The sequence below is a fragment of the Pagrus pagrus genome, assembly GCF_965226575.1.
Source record: "Pagrus pagrus genome assembly, chromosome: 17".
Taxonomy (NCBI): domain Eukaryota; kingdom Metazoa; phylum Chordata; class Actinopteri; order Spariformes; family Sparidae; genus Pagrus; species Pagrus pagrus.
This window is the reverse complement of record NC_140201.1, coordinates 13,217,299-13,235,026: the sequence shown is the minus strand read 5'-3', so window position 1 is coordinate 13,235,026 and position 17,728 is coordinate 13,217,299. Positions and strand designations below refer to the sequence as shown.

At 43.1% G+C, this 17,728-nt stretch overlaps 1 protein-coding gene across 2 annotated transcripts in view; it reads left to right on the top strand.

The window, feature by feature from the left end:
• Positions 1-15,639, top strand: part of atxn1a (ataxin 1a) — a 94,200-nt gene extending 78,561 nt beyond the window's left edge. For both annotated transcript variants that reach the window (XM_084380092.1, XM_084380093.1), the window contains 2 exons: positions 3,704-6,071; positions 9,162-15,639. In XM_084380092.1, coding sequence (XP_084236218.1) covers positions 4,212-6,071; positions 9,162-9,755 — 2,454 coding nt within the window. In that variant the 5' untranslated portion in view covers positions 3,704-4,211 and the 3' untranslated portion in view covers positions 9,756-15,639. The remainder of the gene's footprint in view (positions 1-3,703; positions 6,072-9,161) is intronic.
• Positions 15,640-17,728: the final 2,089 nt, after the last annotated feature.

Genomic DNA, 17,728 nt, shown 5'->3' with positions numbered 1-17,728 from the left:
GAGATGTAGTACAGTAGAGAGACACGGAGGAGATTAATGTGAGACAAGAGGCAGAGACATTAGGAGACAGACGATTAAGAACATAAAACCATTAGATGGAAGAATGATAATTGAGAACGGAGTTATGAAGAAGGAGAAGTGGGCCGGCTGAGGCAGGAGAGGAGCCGAGTGGAGGTAGAGTGAAGGAGGGAGAGGCGGAGAAGATTGCATCTCAGTGCTAAAACCTCACCGATCAACAGTACCTCTCAGTACACCTCTGAGTCATTCCTGCTTGATTGAACAGATGGTGCGTGCTTGAGAATGTGTGCGCTCACTACCACTGTATATGTGTGTGTATTTGTGTGTGTGTGCGCACGGGTGCTCTTGTACTATATGTGCATGTGAATTTGCATGTGTGTTTACTCCTACGCCTGTCTCTGCAGTTGTGTATAGTAGCACTGCGACACTTCTTAAATCACAGGAATCTGCTTGAGATGCAAGATGTCCCTCGTCCTACAGAACACACACACAGACACACACTAACACACACACACACTAGCACACAGTGGGTGCACTTAGTATAGCTCTGCAGGAATTATCAAATGAGCCTCAGGAGGTCTGGGAGACGTTGACCCCGTCATTCTGGTTCAAGGATTAAATCTTTTGTGGCTTTGCATCTACAGAGATCAGACAGTCAGAGTCATCTCCAATAAAAGAGGCAGTGTTATGAGGTCTAGTCTGAGTTCAGTCAGCAACAATTGCAGTCTTATATTCACTGACGTTACCAAACCAAAGTGTTCCATTCTGCTCCAAGTCTACAGACTCTCAGTATTTCCAAATGTGCAATAATAAGTGCTTCAATCTTGAGAAAGTTTGCCGACATCAGTACGTGATGTCGCGCAATCTTTGAGGTTTTCAGTGTTACGTCAAGTTTGTCGTGTCTGCTAGAGAGAGCAACGATGGAGGCCAAATCAAGCACAGTTTCATTTCATTAGAGGATTGATACTGTACAGATATAAAACATCATGAAATAAGCCTGGATTAAGGTGAATTTCCACATTCTAGTCCATCATTGTACATTTGGGTGATGTTTAGGTATGCCTTCGATATTTAGTTCACAATAGAAACTATACGCTGGGACTTCACATGTTTTAGGTGATTGAGTACCTTTCTAGTACCTAATGTTTGAGAGTCTCAGGCCTTGTTCACATTGGTATCAACATGCATCCTGAGTGATCCGATCACACGCCCAAGACGCATTGAGATCCCATCACTCAGAGGTGCTCTGTGCTGCATGTGACCACATTCTTCTAGCACTGTGAATGCACGTGTCACGGGCCACATTGAAGGACTGCCTACTCAACTGACGTCCTCCACGAAACAACAAGAAAAAGCAGGCATAATGTACTACTCACTGTCTCATTTCCGTATTTGGGCTTTGTTAACCTGCCTCTGTCAGCAGCAGATGTTTGTGTCAACCAGCCATTGAGCTAGTAGCCACAATATCCCAAGACTCCATTTCAAATCGCGTGATTTTAAGAGTTGTTGTGCGAGGAGAAACTTAACAAACTTTGCGAAACGAAACTAAGATGATTTTTCAAATTATTCAAGCCTTCTTGTAAATTCGGCATTAAATGCAAAACATTAAGTTGTTTCTTTCCTTGTAAAAATGTCAGTATGTCCAGTCATCGCTGTACCAGCCTGACAACATTTTGATGATGGTAAACATGTCACATTTCACAAATACAGTAAACAATAACTAATTTATTTATTTATTTAATGTTTATTTAACAGGGACGATACATACAACATTGCCACAGAAAATGGGAAAATGTGATGCATAGCCTACTTTTTTGTTGTTAGTGGAGAAAGTCCCAAGACTCTCTTAAAAAATAATGATATAAAAATATAAAATAAAAATAGTAAAACCAAATGTGAACAGCCAATATGTTCATGTTTGGCCTCTTAGTTGAGTTGGTTTATTTTCCTTTTGGTTGATTTGGTCTTATTGCAGTAATTCTTACATAAAACCCACTCAGGCCTAGGCAGAGTGAACTCACTGACTTTGCAAACTCTTAAATGAGGAACTGAAGTGACACACCTTGTATTGCAGTTGGCCTGCTGTTGCTGTAACAACAGCTTTGCTAGCTGCGCATTTTTTGTTTGTGGTGCATTGGTCAACTGATACTCTGCCCAATCTCAAGTGTGCAAATGTCTTTAAGTCTTGAAGTTGCACGTATACTTGAGCCGGTGTGTGTGTGTGCTGCATTTGTGCACTGGTTTGGAAAAGAGAGTGTGTGTTTGTGGGTGAAGTTGTGCTGTGTGTCAGGAAAAGAACATGTGTCAGCATAATTGAATATGCCCAGGTGTCAGTGTTCGAGTAAGCAAGATGGTATGTGTGTGTGGGTGTGTGCGGGTGTGTGTGTGTGCGTGTGTGTGTGTGTGTGTGTGTGTGTGTGTGTGTGTGTGTGTGTTTGTGTGCGTGTGTGTTTGTGTGTGTGTGTGTGTGTGTGTGTGTTTGTGTGTGTGTGCGTGTGTGGGTGGGTACATGTGCTTGACATGCTTGTACATTATTTATGAGATTCACACCAAGCTTTCTATCTTTTGCAGCAGGGGGTCTTCACTAACAGATGGCACACACACATGTGGTGTGCACTCACACATACTTTATTGAGTACAGTACAGGCTTGTTATCAGAGGTCCAAGTACATCAGGTGCTGGAAACTTCTTCTACTATTATTAGTAGTGGTGCAAGCTTCTGGAAACCCATAGGAACTTTTTGGATTATTGATATTCTGCTTCAATTATTTTGCTTACCCACTGTTCAGGCACCAAAAATCACATCAGATAGCTGCATGGTGGCACTACAACAACTAATTTAAGAAACGCTCTAGAAGCCCGAGACTTTGATCATTCGTAAAGTTGTTTTTTTTCCATTTCTACAGACAGTTCAGTCACCAGTGACTTATGCACTCCATCCAAAATATAAATTCCTGTATGGAATTTCATTATTATTTCATTTCATTTTTGAGTATGTATGACATATTTAATAACTTTCATTATCCATGAATTAATTCATAATGAAATTGAATGCACGTTTGTACATACCGGCTCGCTGTTCAGCCCACTTACAAGGAGATACTGGAGATGATATGTTGACCTCCTGAATCTATTGCTGGAGGGCATCATTTCATCAGCTCATGGCCTCTAATCATCCTTCAAAACAGCCTGAAGTCCCTTCAAACACACTTAGTTCTTAGCACACATCTTTGCTCTCCTCAATTTTTTGTTGCAGAGCGTCTGCAGTTTGCTGGCTCATGGTCTGTTTGTCGACCTTCCTGGCAGTGAATGCATAGCTCGAGAGTCTCTCCTCTTTGATTGTGCTCCTGAATATCTTGGTACATCTTTGGCTCCCATATGCATCGTTTTTCATTTACGTGTCTTGTGTTTTCCATGTTCGTGTCCATATCACACAGTCCTAGAACTGAATTTGAAACAGGTTGCAAAACCTGATCTAGGCTACTTTAAGTTGCTATATTGTGATTAATGTACTGGGTAGCTTGGTGTGTCAGCTTTTTCAAATTTTTCATTGAAAAACAATTAGCTGATGCACTCGTGCAGTGCTGGGAAATATAACCGGCCTTAAATTTGTATGTATTTATCTAATCATCTGTGTGAGATTCACACCTTCTCCTAACAGTCTGCCTGTCTCTCTCTTCCGCAGGATTGTGCTGGGTGTCAGCAGGCTTGCTTTTGCAGGGAAATGATTCCGCATGAAGTGCGACGCACTCGGCCCCCCGTCGTCCTCGGCGGCAGCAGCAGGTGTGACGTCGTGACACTCTCCCCTACCACACTGAGCTCACCCTTCAGGCGCTAAAGACCCCTGGACCAAACAGATCGCCCTACCCCCTCCCCTCAACCACCCCTCCATATCTTCATCTCCATCTTAAATCCTTCCTCACCTGCTCGTTAGGGTCTTGATTTGCTTTGAAATCAAGACAAAGACCTGATTCATCGGCCTTGGGTGAACTGGACAGAAAGTGAAAAGATTGGGAAAGTTAATTTGTAGCTAATTAAAGTAAGACAAGGGACAGCTTATCAAAAGTGAGAAAAAGAGAAAAGAAAGTGAAATAGAAAGTCATCGAGAGAGAGAGAACAAAAAGAAAGGAAAAGCTATAGAAGTCCAGTAAAGGTAACGCAAGTACAGTTGAGGGACGTGAGGCGAAGTCAGCATGAAGTCCAACCACGAACGCAGTAATGAATGTCTGCCCCCAAAGAAGAGGGAGATCCCCTCATGTACGTTACCATCTGAAATCCGCTCACCCATCATGCCACCTGCCTCTGACAGCCAACGCACAGAGAACATGGCTTGGCTCGCCAGTGTGGCCGGTGGGAATGAGAGTGCCGTGGGCGGCCATCGTAGCTCCAGTCAGTCTGACGGGCCCCAGTACAAATCCATCTTCTCCACATCAGACCCTTCATCCTCCTCCTCCTCCTCACTGAGGCTAGTCTCATCTCTTCCCACAGTGTATACGTCCCCCCTGTCACAGTCCACAGTTGGAGGAACTGTCCATTACACCCAACTGCCACCCAACCTGCAGTTTATAGCCTCACCCTACACTGCCCCATACACAGGCTACATCTCCCCTCAACTGCTTCCACCCCCTCTTCCACCTCCACCCCTCTCCTCCTCCTCTTTGGCCGCACAGAGACCCTCACACACAGAGACAGTCTGTGCTCCTTCACATGCCTCCAAACATGACCAGCAGAGAGCATCCATAGAGCGTACCTCCATGCCTCCACCCCCAACAGATCTCGCCCCTCACCATGTTCAAATGTCAACCTCCCCACGGACTGTGCCGTCGCCTCATCACCAAGGAGGCATTCACCTTCCTCACCAGTCACTGCATCACCACCACACATTGGGACATGGGATGTCCCAGGTTGTGGTGCAGTATTCGGACGGACACACAAGGAAAGAGGAAGTCAACTCCAGGCCCAGAGAGCTCCACAATGGAGAGCTGGAAAGGGGCCGGCGGTATGGGGCGTCCCCAGAGTCCAGCCTCTCTAAGCATGGGAGCAAATCACGAGACATCACTTCTTCTTTGTCCTCCTACGAGGCCCGCCAGCTGGTTATGCCATCAGAGTACTCTACTCATGATCACTCAGGGCTGAGAACCTCAGTCATGCTTATGCCCAACAGTCATGGAGACCACCAGATGGTACCACCTAGAGCCAGCCCTGAGAAGCTGACAACGTCCGCCCCCACACACCTGGAGAAAGGTGGCATCATCCTGGGCAAACCTGTCAATCGCACACCCTCCTCCTCCAACACCACCTCCTCTTTCACTTTTCCACCCCCTTTAAGTGTCAACAGCCTGAAAGCTGCTGTCAGCACACTGTCACCCCAGACCGTTATCCAGACCACCCACAACGCTACAGAGTCACTGTCAATGGGGCTTCCCTCCACCAGTATCTACCCACAGCCGCCTATCATTGGTTACATCGCAGGGGGCAATGGGAGCCAGCATACGCCAATCAGCTACCACACCAGCCTACAGCAACACTTACTCATTCCTGGCGCCCAACCGGTCATTATCCCTGTTAGTGGAGGTGGAGTAACTACATTGGAACCTGTAACCTCCAACATAACTTCATCCACCCAAGCAACAACATTTCCTACCACACTCCCACACACATACATCGCTGCCACTGCCCCCAAAGGAGAGACTCTGGAAACCTCCACCGGCTCGTATCACCAGGCCGCTTCAGGTGCAGTGGTCCAAGCCCAGCTTCATCTGCCCATTGTTCCTGCTCCACCAGGGTTGGTGGCTCCTTCTGCTCCTCCTCCCCCATCCAGTACGGTGGCGCCCCCCTCACTCCCCCCATACTTCATCAAGGGCTCCATCATCCAGCTGGCCGATGGGGAGCTGAAACGCGTGGAGGACCTGAAGACAGAAGACTTCATCCAGAGTGCTGAGATCAGCAGTGAGCTGAAGATCGACTCGTCCACGGTGGAGCGCATTGAAGGGAGCCACACCTCACCCAACTTCGCTGTGGTTCAGTTTTCTGTTGGTGAACACCGTGCACAGGTGAGAGACAGGGGGCAACCTTTACTAAAGGAAAGTAACTTTGCTCTCTCACAGAAGTTAAATTGATACCACTCTTGTGTCTGTGCATTAACAATGGAGCTAATCAGCAATTAGCTTAGCTTAGCATGAGCAGCAGAGCCTGGCTATGTTCAAAGGTGGGAAATATGACTACTAGCTTGTCTTAAACCGGATTTTATCATGTTTGTTCAATCCTTACCCAAATCAAAGTGTTTATACTGTCCTCGCAATGAGTGGCCTTTAGCTAACAATGTGAAGTCCTTCAATAAACACAAGTGTAACTTTCTATTATCATACTTTTTACTGCAACAAAAGTACAAATGGCAAACAGGAATCAGAACATAAGCAAAACACATAATGCAGGCACAATTTAAGGTTACAACTTGCAGAAACAGAAAATGCTGAGTCACAGTGCTAACCACCTTCCTCGCAGCTATGTTAGCTATCAATAACAAATAATAAATGTGTTTTTAAGCAAAACACAGTAAACTAACTATATCCATGCTCTTAGCATCCAAAAAGTGATAAACAAAATACTTAGGACAAATAGCGTCAACGGGAACAATGTACTGAGATAAACTGCAGCAGGAGAAGCAGTAGCACTCTGCTCTCCGCCATGCCTCATTAACTACAACTCTGCTGCAGCTGGACAACCAGTAGGGGGCACTACAGTACTCCAAATTCAGCTGAACCGTTATACATGAACTGAACAGAAGGCAGAACAACGTTAAAACGACAAAATGTGGTATAACAGGTGTGCTTTGACTTCCTGGAGAACTTCAACTTGTTAAACGTGCTAGAAGCCGTTTCCTCTGGCTTGCAGTCTTTATGCTAAGCTAAGCTTATTGACTCCCAGTGCAGCGTCTATTGTTAATGCACAGACATGAGATTGGTTTCAGTTGTCTCTATTATAACTGTCTTATATATAGTATAAGAAAGTAAAACTATTTACTAACTTAAATGCATTTTATGAGTGTGATTTTACAAAGATAATAAGTTTTCTTTGCGGAAGCTTCTATCAGGACCTATTTTAGTTTTCCCAATTTTAAAGATTAGCTGGACAACAAAAGGTTAAGTGAGAACAATTTTTCATAATTGGTTAATTGTTTAAGTCCTCTATCAAGTTTTTCAACTGTTTTTTACTGTATGTTTTCAGTCTTTTTAAACTACTTCCTAAAACCCTGAGCACAATGCAATGCCAAGCTAGTTCCCTAAGAAGGCTTTCATGTATACGCATGCTGGTGTTATTAATGCTGAACGACAAGTGTTGAGCTACTCCCTTATTAATGACTCTATAATCATGAATCTCACAGGACTCTGCTATTCCTTCTGTGATTTAGTTCAATGTACTTGGATGGATGTCATGTACATTCACATGTCATGTTGGCATGTTCTGATTACGGGCTGTATTCAAAGTTCAAAGATTCGACTGTTGGAGTCAACGCATCAGGTTTTCTTTCAAGTATTCAGTAAAGCCAGGAACATTAGTGCACTGATACAGTACCACGTTTCTACTGCTCTATGTTATACTTTTTGAAGTATTTGTTCATTTCCTGTAAAATACCTAATGCATTGATTTAGAGTAAGACTCAGGTTACAAGCCCCTAGATAATGTTTTGTACTCTGACATTGAACTCTCCCTCTTAAAACTTCGATCTCTCAGTAATCTCCTAACATCTAATACTATGCTACAATTTATCCTTCTATTTTCTGCCTCTGGTTCTCCCGAACTCCTTGAAACACACTCGCACACACTCACACACTCACACATGCAGCCCTCACTGTCTTTGAGGGTGTGCGTTAAAGCCAGTTAATCTATTTCATCTGTCCACGCTGTGACTCGTCCACCCACACAGCACATCTCTAACCATCTCTCCCGCCCCCGGCTGCTCTTTGATACTGTACCCCACAAAAGCTGACAATCTTTCAAAGACTTATCTTTCTCTCTTGTACTCCATCAGTGGCTCTTCTTACTTTTTTTTTTTTTTTTTCCTTCCCTGAGAGGTGGTAGCAGCTTTGAGTCCACACTCAGAGGACTCACTCGGAGAAGTCAAAAATTATATAATACGGGAGGGAAAATATTGCCTGACGTTTGCTTTGAGAGGGTGTTTGATACATCTTACACTTGTATCGTTCTTGACATTGTTCTCTTTCACACTCACTTCCTCACTCCTCTTCTTGTTCAACCCACCCTCCCTTTGTAATCTCGCCTTTTCATCTCCATGTCAGTAACTTTCTCCACTCCCACCTTCTCATTCTCTCTGCGATATTTCAGTTATTCCTTCACTTCATCTTCTTTCTCTTCAGGTTTATTTCTCTCCACCAGTCGTATCTCAGAGCATTCAATGAAGCAGTCTCTTCATTCTGTCATACATACAAAAGATAATGCAGGTTACAGTACAGAACTCAATCCAGAATTCAGACAGAAGAATTTATTCCAAGTGGGAAAAAATATTTCCTTTTCTAAAAGCTATGCCACAAATATCCAGCTGTGCCTCTAACAACCCCATCAGAGTTATTACATAATTGTCATGCTGATTTTAAGGATGTTACAAAATGTCTTTTCATTCAGCTAAATTTAGACAAAACTAACATCCTTGTCGCTTTTGACAAGCAGTCATCTCTCTGTCCTTAAACATGAACATGAACGCTTCTCTGCCAAAGTTAGAACAGTTTTGAGTTTCTGACATGAGAGATTTCTGCATGTGTTGTGGGGAAGAATGTGCTTCAATGCAGAGCTGGGAAGTAATGAACTATACTCACTATGAAAATACTTTGTTACTGTACTCAAGTAGATTTTGAGTATTTAACTTTTTACTTTTACTCCCTACATTTAACACAAATAGCTGTACTTTCTACTTCAGGCTTCAAAACAGACATCTCGCTGTCCAATAAGTGCTGGCAACATTTGAACCAGAATGTGGTGATAGTTGGTCAGTTGATCCAACCACAGTCCTGATGAAGCAGATAAGCTCAAGTTTTTTTAGTGTTATTCGTGAGTCTGTTTAGGGGCTTTAGAGTACAGATGTGTCTTTGTGTTGATATGTCTTTCCACCATTCCCTCTCCTTCAGGTGAGTGTCGAGGTGTTGGTTGAGTACCCCTTCTTCGTCTTTGGCCAAGGCTGGTCTTCATGCTGCCCTGACCGGACCACCCAGCTTCTGGAGCTGCCTTGCACCAAGCTTTCTGTGGGTGATGTTTGTATTTCACTCACCCTCAAGAACCTGAGGAATGGCTCTCTCAAGAAGACTCAGCCCCTGGAGCTGGCCACCCCTGCGTCTGTCCCAGCCTCCAGCCACCTCAAACCCCACAGAGCTGTCTCAGACGCTCCCCAAAGCTGCAGTGGAGGAGGCTCCAGGCACAGCGAGCGGGAAAACGGCATCAGCCAGCGAGGGGAAGGTGGAAGTGGGAATGGGAGTGGAAGGGGCAACAATGTGGAAAACGGAGATCTCATGTTTGGGGAAAGAGTTTCTAAAGGTCAGGTGGTCAACAGCGCCGAAGCTGGCTCCAGTAAGCCATCAGGGGGTAGGAAGAGGAGATGGTCTGCCCCTGAAGGTCGAAAAGTAGAAAAATCAGAGGAGGAGCCGCCCTTGACCCTGCCCAAACCTTCCTTCATCCCTCATGAGGTGAAAGTCAGTATTGAGGGAAGGTCGAATATTGGCAAGTGAAGGCTAGCAGGATTGTTAAATAACCATTGGGATCTGGAAGAAAAAACATAAAAGGATTCTACAAAAAAACATGAATGCCCACATTAATGTTTCATTTGTCTTGATTTTAAAGTTTTGTTTCTGTTTTTATTTTTCTATCTTGAATACTGTACTGTAGAGGTAAACTTACCCTACATGGTATCACCTTACATAAAGTCCATGTAGTTTATAACACATTTTTTTTTTATAGATGGATTTGATATCACACAAGCAATCAGTGCCGTTTTGGTGGTTTTCATGAGATGACTTATGGTGAGGGATTTGTGGAGTGTGCTAAATGTTAATTGGTGGCTGTGTGGCCCACGGTAGCAATGCTTGATGGCTCTACTTGGCTGGCAGTACACATTATGTAAATTGTAAATTGAATCAGCTCACAGTTAGCTTCTTGACAGTGATTTCTCTCCCTGCGCTCAGCAAGAGATGCTGTCCGGATGAAAACACTTATTCACCAACTCTTGCCAAGCCAGTGGTTTTACACAGCGAGCCACGGGGGCGATAGAACATCAGCTGATCCTGAGCATGGAGGATTTGTGGCTAAATCATGAAGTGTTTCATTAGCGAAATCAGAATTGGAGTTGAAAAATCCTCCATCTCTTGTAAACGTACTATGTGCTATTCACAGTGTCATCAGGGTGTGCCAGGCCTGACCAGTGATGTCATCAAGTGGTGCCAGTTGACTGTATATAAAGATGGACGACATAGACCATATTCACTCGGCAGCCATTTTCCTCTGATGTCACACTCAGTGCGGGAAGCTCAAATGTCAGCTGCTGTTTTTGTAGGGAATCTGACAAATTGTTATCATTTATCGCCTCCTGATTACTAATAGACTGAAAATCTGGAGGAACATGGGGCCATATTTCAAGGTACAAAAACATATTTGATAACTCATTGACATTAGCTTCTGTTAGACAACAGCTAGGGTTAGCATTCAGCTACCTCCTTGCTAAGCACACTGTTTTGTAGTGTAACAATACAACAGGAAAGACGTAAATTAATTCCAAAATATCACATGTAATCAAACGGTAGTGCTAGCTAGGAAGCTAGTTAACTAACAGCTGATAAAATGGGTTGTTTTACCTTGAAATATAGCCTGATGTCCCTCCAGATTTACACTCTGCATCATCTTTTCAGTTGATGATCAATCATGAAGCAGTGAAATGATCATTTGTAAGATTCCCAAAGAGACTTGCAACCTAGAAAACAGCAGCACAACATTATCCCAGGATTTGTGTGACATCAGAGGAAAATGGCTGCCCTGGTAATATGGTCTCTGACAGCTCACCAAAGGTGAAGCCAAAACATTCAGAGCGCCCCCTGGTGGCCAGCTGCAGTATAGGTTAAAAAAAAAAATCCCAACCCCTCCATGTTAGCCAATGGGACAAGGTCCAAACTAAAAACTCAAAATATGTCTCAGATAAATGGTTAACACACCAAGTGAGGGATAACGCAGACGCCAAAGTTTGGTTTTAATTAGTTATTTGATGGCATAAAAAGGTGGTGACAGCTCTACCGCCCCATCACTACTGCGCAGTCGTCCATCTTTATATGCGTCAATGGTAGTGCCAGTGTGCCACACAATAGAGAGGGAACAAAACTTACTCTGTTCAGTTTGATGACGATGGAGTCTTTACTTTCATCTTCAGCATTTTAATTTTCTTTCTTTTTTTCTTTCTTTTTTGTTTTTGAACCCCACGTCTTCTATCTCACCAGATAGTTGTTTTCAATGATTGTCAAAAACCTTAATCAGGGGTCATTTAGTCCTAGATGGAACCTCGGTGGGTCAATGTTAATGTATAAATGTGAGATACCCTAACCTAACACATACAAGTGCAAACACACTGGGTTGGCGAACTTCACTTTAAAAGAAATGTTAAGAGGAAGACTTCATACAATGAATACAATCATTTTTTGATGAATTTCTTTATATTTTTTTACAGAGAGAGGCTGTGTGAGAGGAACCGAGAGAGTCTTGCATGTCAGTTCTGAGAGGGTCAGGATGTTTCAAAGCACTTAACACACCTGTCACACTCACCATACAGCCGACAAAAAAAATTTGTTGTCTCTGTTTTTAAGCAGTACTGTATGTTCTTTTTAGACTTTTTAAATTTAGACGAGGGTGGAAAGTAGCAGCAGCACTTTGGAAAGGTGAAGCTTTTGGAAAAGTGAAGGGGTCGTGGGAGCGGATGTGCCATGGGATCACAAAGAAAGGGATGGTTGTTATTGGAGAAAATTCCAGTCGGTAGGTGGTTAGAGAAAAAAATAATGGCGACAAAAGGAATTAGATACATCATGGGTTTTCAGCATGTGCGCTTGTATAGCCAGCGAACCATGCAAAAGTTAGGGGAAAAGTATTGGCATGTGTTTTGAAAGTTTGAGATCTGGCATAAAGATTAACAAGGAAAAAGGCTTTGAAATATCCCAATGATGTTTTGAAGGGTGTCATATATTTGTAATGTAAGTGTGCGTGTGCTAGAGTGTGCATGATGCCGGTCTGTGTCTGTCCATACACACACACACGCTTACACAAACACAAAACAGTACAGACCTTCCCTGAAACTCGATGACCTATAACATGTACTGTATTTGTTGATGAGCAGATGAATGATTTTGGTGCATATTGTCCCTCCTGCAAAGACACTAGTTGACTGACATTACAGTAAATGAATGCACACTGAGAACAGTACAGTTGCACAGAAAGTGCTCTGCGGTGTGTTTGTGTATGTGTGTGAGTTTGTGTATGATTGTATGTATACTGTGTATAGGAAAAGGATGTACTCATTTGATATATAGACAGTGCTAAATGTCCAGTGTTTCTACTTGGAGTCGTACTTAAGAGAATCTTGCAATTTGCACATCAGGAGGAGGGAGAAAGGCAGAGACGTAATATTTAACGGCCCTGTCCTGAAACGAGCCCTAGACCACGTAACACACTGGAGGAGACCAGGGTTTTTGTTCCTCAACAGGCACTAGAGGAAAAGTTTCTACATCAGCGCAGTTAAGGTCAAATTACATTTGAGTTTTTACGAACATAACCACAGCTGTAAAACAGAATTTTAACATGTGCCTGCCTACTGAATTTACTGACTTTAGTTAAAGATATACCAGTTGTAGTGTATGAAGAAAAGAAATTGAGACTTTTTTGGTCCACTTTTACTGCTCTTGAAACTAGGGTGTAGGGACTAGGGTTCAGCTAAGATGTAGCAGATACCTCAACAGATGTGCTTGCTTGGTTGTCCCAATGATTCGAGCTTTGTATGCAAAGCTTCTCGCAAGCTCTTTACTTGCATATGAAAGCCCAAGCTCTGCTCTTTTATTCTCAGCTTGTTTTTTTTTTGTAATGTGAAGTGTGTGCCACCTGATGATTATTGGATTACACTGTATGTAAAAAAGACCCTGAAATAGAAGTGAAATACGCTGATATTTTTTCCGTTTTTACATTTGAGTAAAAGGTCATTGAAATTGGCGTTTTTTAAAGGTCCCATGTCGCGCTCATCTTCAAGGTTCACACTTTTGTTTTGGGCGTCTGTTAGAAAATGTTTTTAAAAAAGGCTTTAATGTTCAAAAATCATCGCACTAGTTTTCATATACTGTCGGGCGCTGCAGCACCCGTCTTAAATGCTCCGTTTTATCACCTGTCTCTTTAGTCAGAAATATTTGTACAGAGCTTTATAATAAGAAAAGACATACAATTCAAACTCTCTACACACAATGGGACCTTTAAATCTATCAGCGATGGTGGACACACATGGTCTGGGATTCATTATGTTCTGGTGCCATTCAGCGAATACATTTTCACAGTATGAGCACGGACAGTAGTAAGATTAGCATCTGCAGGTTTCTGGCACAGTCGTGTTGTAAAGAAGGTGGAGAAGAGGCGGCGTCACGCAGGCATATCTGTTGAGCTTTCTACTCTGCCTCTGTATTAAGGTGTTGTTATATGGCAGGAATGTTTTTCAGTCAGCAGCGTCGTCGGTTGCCTCTAGAAGAAGAAGAAGAAGAAGTGGTTCGGTCATATTTTCATCCCACTGGTTGTATATCGGTTTAGCTGTGTGGGGCAGCGCTGTTTCAGCAGGTGAGAGTTTACCAGGGTGATGGCAGGATGGATGTGTGCTCAGATGAATGAGGAATGGATGGATAGTTGGGCAGATGGATGGTGATGGTGAGTGAGTGAGTAGACCCAATATGAGATTTGAAAATGCTTTATTTTTTATAATAAAACAGGGTTCCTCAGATCAACACCGCCACAGTAGTTTATTTTCATTTCTTCCTTTTCCTATTGAAACATCATCAACGTCAGTAGTAGGAATAGTGGTGTGTCTGTGTCTGTGTGTGTGTGTGTGTGTGTGTGTGCGTGTGTGTGTGTGCACGTGCATGTTTTGCAATCTGTGTGTTTTGCGGCTGTGTGTTTTGTAAATGTCTACTTTTTTTCCCCCCCAACCCCCTTTCCCAACGAATGAAAAATAAGAACGACGACATCTAAGCAGACATTTTTAGCCAAAGCCAAGTGACACTTTTGTTGCTTCGGTTACCTTAGAAAGCAATAGTTCGACAATATTCAGGCACTCTGCTCGTGTGTGAGTGGAACACACACACATACACACACAGTCATTCCACTCAAGCTCTCTGCAATAAACATTTAATAATAATAATCCTCTAGCATTGCAACCAAAACCGCTCCTCCCTTCTTCCCACAGAGAAAATACGACCTACCGGAAAACGTTTTTAGATGCTAATACTCCTGTTCCCCTTATCATAAAGTACATTTAAAGAGAAATTGCAGTCGCAACGCCAGTTGCTAGTTTTTCAGGGAAGTGTCTCATATATGCAGTAACTGAACCCCCGAAACCTCCACTGTCCCAGCCGGTCAGAGCTCTGTTGTCACACTGCAGGTGTGTCTGTCCAGGTCTGTCTCGTTGCCACGACTCCCGTAGTGACCTCGTTAACTTCGTTTCAGGTACCCAATCATAGCCAGCCAGCCTCACAAGCACCTCTTCTTGAGGCGAAGCAATCGATTAACCCTCGACAACCGTTAGCTACCTTTCAGTGTGGCCTGGCCTGGGCCGCCTGCCCCTCCCCGACCCCCGACCTCTGGACATCACTTTTTGATATTCGGTCTCCTTTTCATGACTAGCGTATACAGGTCATTGTGTTTATACTTAAGTGGAAATGCATGCTCAATTATAGACTATGAAACAAAGCAATCTGAATTGTAGACACGTTGTGAATGCAGGAGAGGGAACGGCACATCATAGCAGCATTTTTTTGAGGGTTTGGTGTAGTTTTGATTTTGTTACGATGATCCCAAGTTGACCCTTTTTATCCCCTTAAATGTACCACAATGTGCAATACTTACATTTTGTCCCCCCTTCGCTGTGCCAAGTGTATGTAGCATAGTCCTACTCCAGTGTCTCATCCTTGTTAATGGCTTGTGTATTTTACTGTCTGATGGTGTGTGTGTCACATCTTAGAGTCAGGATGTTTGTGAAGTGAAACAAAACCAACGAAGAGTTTGTCTCTTTCCCTTTTGTCCTTGCGGCCTTCCTCAATTTGAATGTGTGCGAGAGACTGTGTCACGTCTCCTTTGTGTGTGTGTGTGTGTGTCTGCAACATATGTCGTGTGTTCAAATGTGTATGAGAGTGTTGAGAGTGTGTGAGGCAAGTGTGTGTGTGTGTGTGTAACGGAGTGTTATCTCCTCTAATTGTCTGTGAGATCGTAAACCCTGACCCTCCACGGTTCAAGGTGAGACCCACAGAAGAAAAAAAATAAACCTCATTGCTAGTGGGGACCACTTTTTTGTAAAAAAAAAGCAAAAAAAAAAAACAAGAAAAGAAAAAAAAACAACCAACCAACAGAGATGCACATGTAAGTAGATGTAAAAGACTTGATAATGTTTCAGCACTTTCTAATCCTAGGACGGGCTCGGTCTAACCCCTCTGTCTCAGACCGATACCTTCCCTAGGGGGTAACATTCATTCAAAACAGACAGAGAGAATGAGAATGATTTTTAAAAAAAGGGGGTGAATAAGGATGAAAAAGAGAGATGGTTCAGTTTAAGTTTTTGCACATCACCTTGCCGTAACCTTGTGTTTATCTGTCTGTGCTCCATCTCGCTTGGCGCCCGGCGCGTTCTTGGGTCCAACGGGCCGAGGTGTTAGGTGGTTCCTTGGTTCCTTTCTACTAGGAAAACCTTTTCTCATGGAATGCATCCCTTCTTTTGTTGGGTTTGTTTGGAATCTTTTCCGCCGCACACCAGCCGGGCCAATGCCGCCTATTGGGTCCTGTTCTGTTCACATTTTGAGTTCTAATTCGGCGTTACGTAAGGAGTTTTCAAGGCACAGCTCCGTTTGGTGGCGCGGTGTGAAAACGGTGCGTACAAACCTTTTCGCTTTGTTTGCATTACCTTTGGTGCAGGAGCTTTTTTCTGTGTTTTTGGTCTCCTTGTAGCACTCAATATAATGTCAGGGGACTTGAAACTATGTAGAGAATGTGTCATTGTTGAGTTTTTATGACAAGCTTCCTCACTGGAGGAACACTGCTAATGTCGTCTTTTTTTTTTTTTTTTTTTAAATTGGCTTCTTGCACAATTTTACAAATAAAATGAATGTTGGTGTGTGAGCTTTGACTTTTCGATCAGAAAAATAAGGCATGTGTGCTCTTTGTTTCTTGATGTTTGTACTTTCATTTTGCAAAAAGGATGTGTTTTTGGCACTTTGTCGTGTTTTAAAAGTGAACAGAATTCGATCAGGATTCCTTTTTTTTCATTCTTTTTTTTTTTTTTTTTGTATGACGTCGTCAATGTCCATAGCGCTGGATAACCAACTCAGGCAGAAAGAAAAAAAAAAAAAAAACTTGTAGTGGCCCACTAAACAGTTTAGTTTCACCCCAATCAATTTACATAGTGGGCTGTTTCATATGGGTTATAAGATATGTAAATTTATTACATATAATTTGAGATGATTAACAAATGTCATTATTGACAATTAACTATGAATTATTATTATGATATTCTGTGTATTATGCTGGAGATGGCTTGGATTACTCTTCAGTGTACTGAACGTCTTTGTTCTGCCTCTCTGTGCAAGGCGACAAACACTTCAGCAGGGGACAGGCTGTACGCTTCGTGACCTCTGACCCTGCCCACTGCCACGGATGGCTGGAGCTTATCTGTCAGCTGTGGCTCATTTGATTCCTCCCCCTCTTCTGAACACTCAGCCCTGAGGCTAGCAACCAGTCGGTCTAGATGTTTTCTCTGCTAACCTGCGACACCAAGTACTGATATGAAACTTTTTGGCCCGTGCGACGGTGGCAGAGAAGCGGACATCAGCACAGACCTGCACGGACAGTCTGGCCTGCAGGGGGCCGCAGCAGTTCCCAGCCAACTTGTTTGTACTATATTGTACTCACCAAGTCCCTGTGTCTCACCACCCCTTTCCTCTATAGCAATGGAGAAACCTTGTCGGTGTATGTATTTGACAACTGTACAAATGCACCTCTTTGAAAAAGAAAATGAAACCTTGACATATCTGGAATAAACGTGCGTCTTGTGTCTTTATTGAACGCCACATTTAAGACCTTATTAGCTGTGACATTTTCCCTGCTTTGATTTGACTCAGTGAGGAAATAGAGCTGGAAATGGCTCCCTCTAGTGTACAACAGGCTGCAAGACTTCCCCATCACGTACAGTACGGTGGTTAAAACACCAATTTTTTAACTTCCAGGCAAATCATTTTCCTGTTTTGATCCACTGCCCATTCATTAATGTTATATAAACCAAAATATTTTCATCTTAAATTTAATTTGGGTTAATAAATGAGTTATGAAGCAGAATGGTTGTCGACTGTAACACTCATTTGAGTCACTTGAGTGGCGAAAACAGCACAACTGTTGTTTTGTTTTTTAACTCTAAGAAGACACACAGAACATATAGATC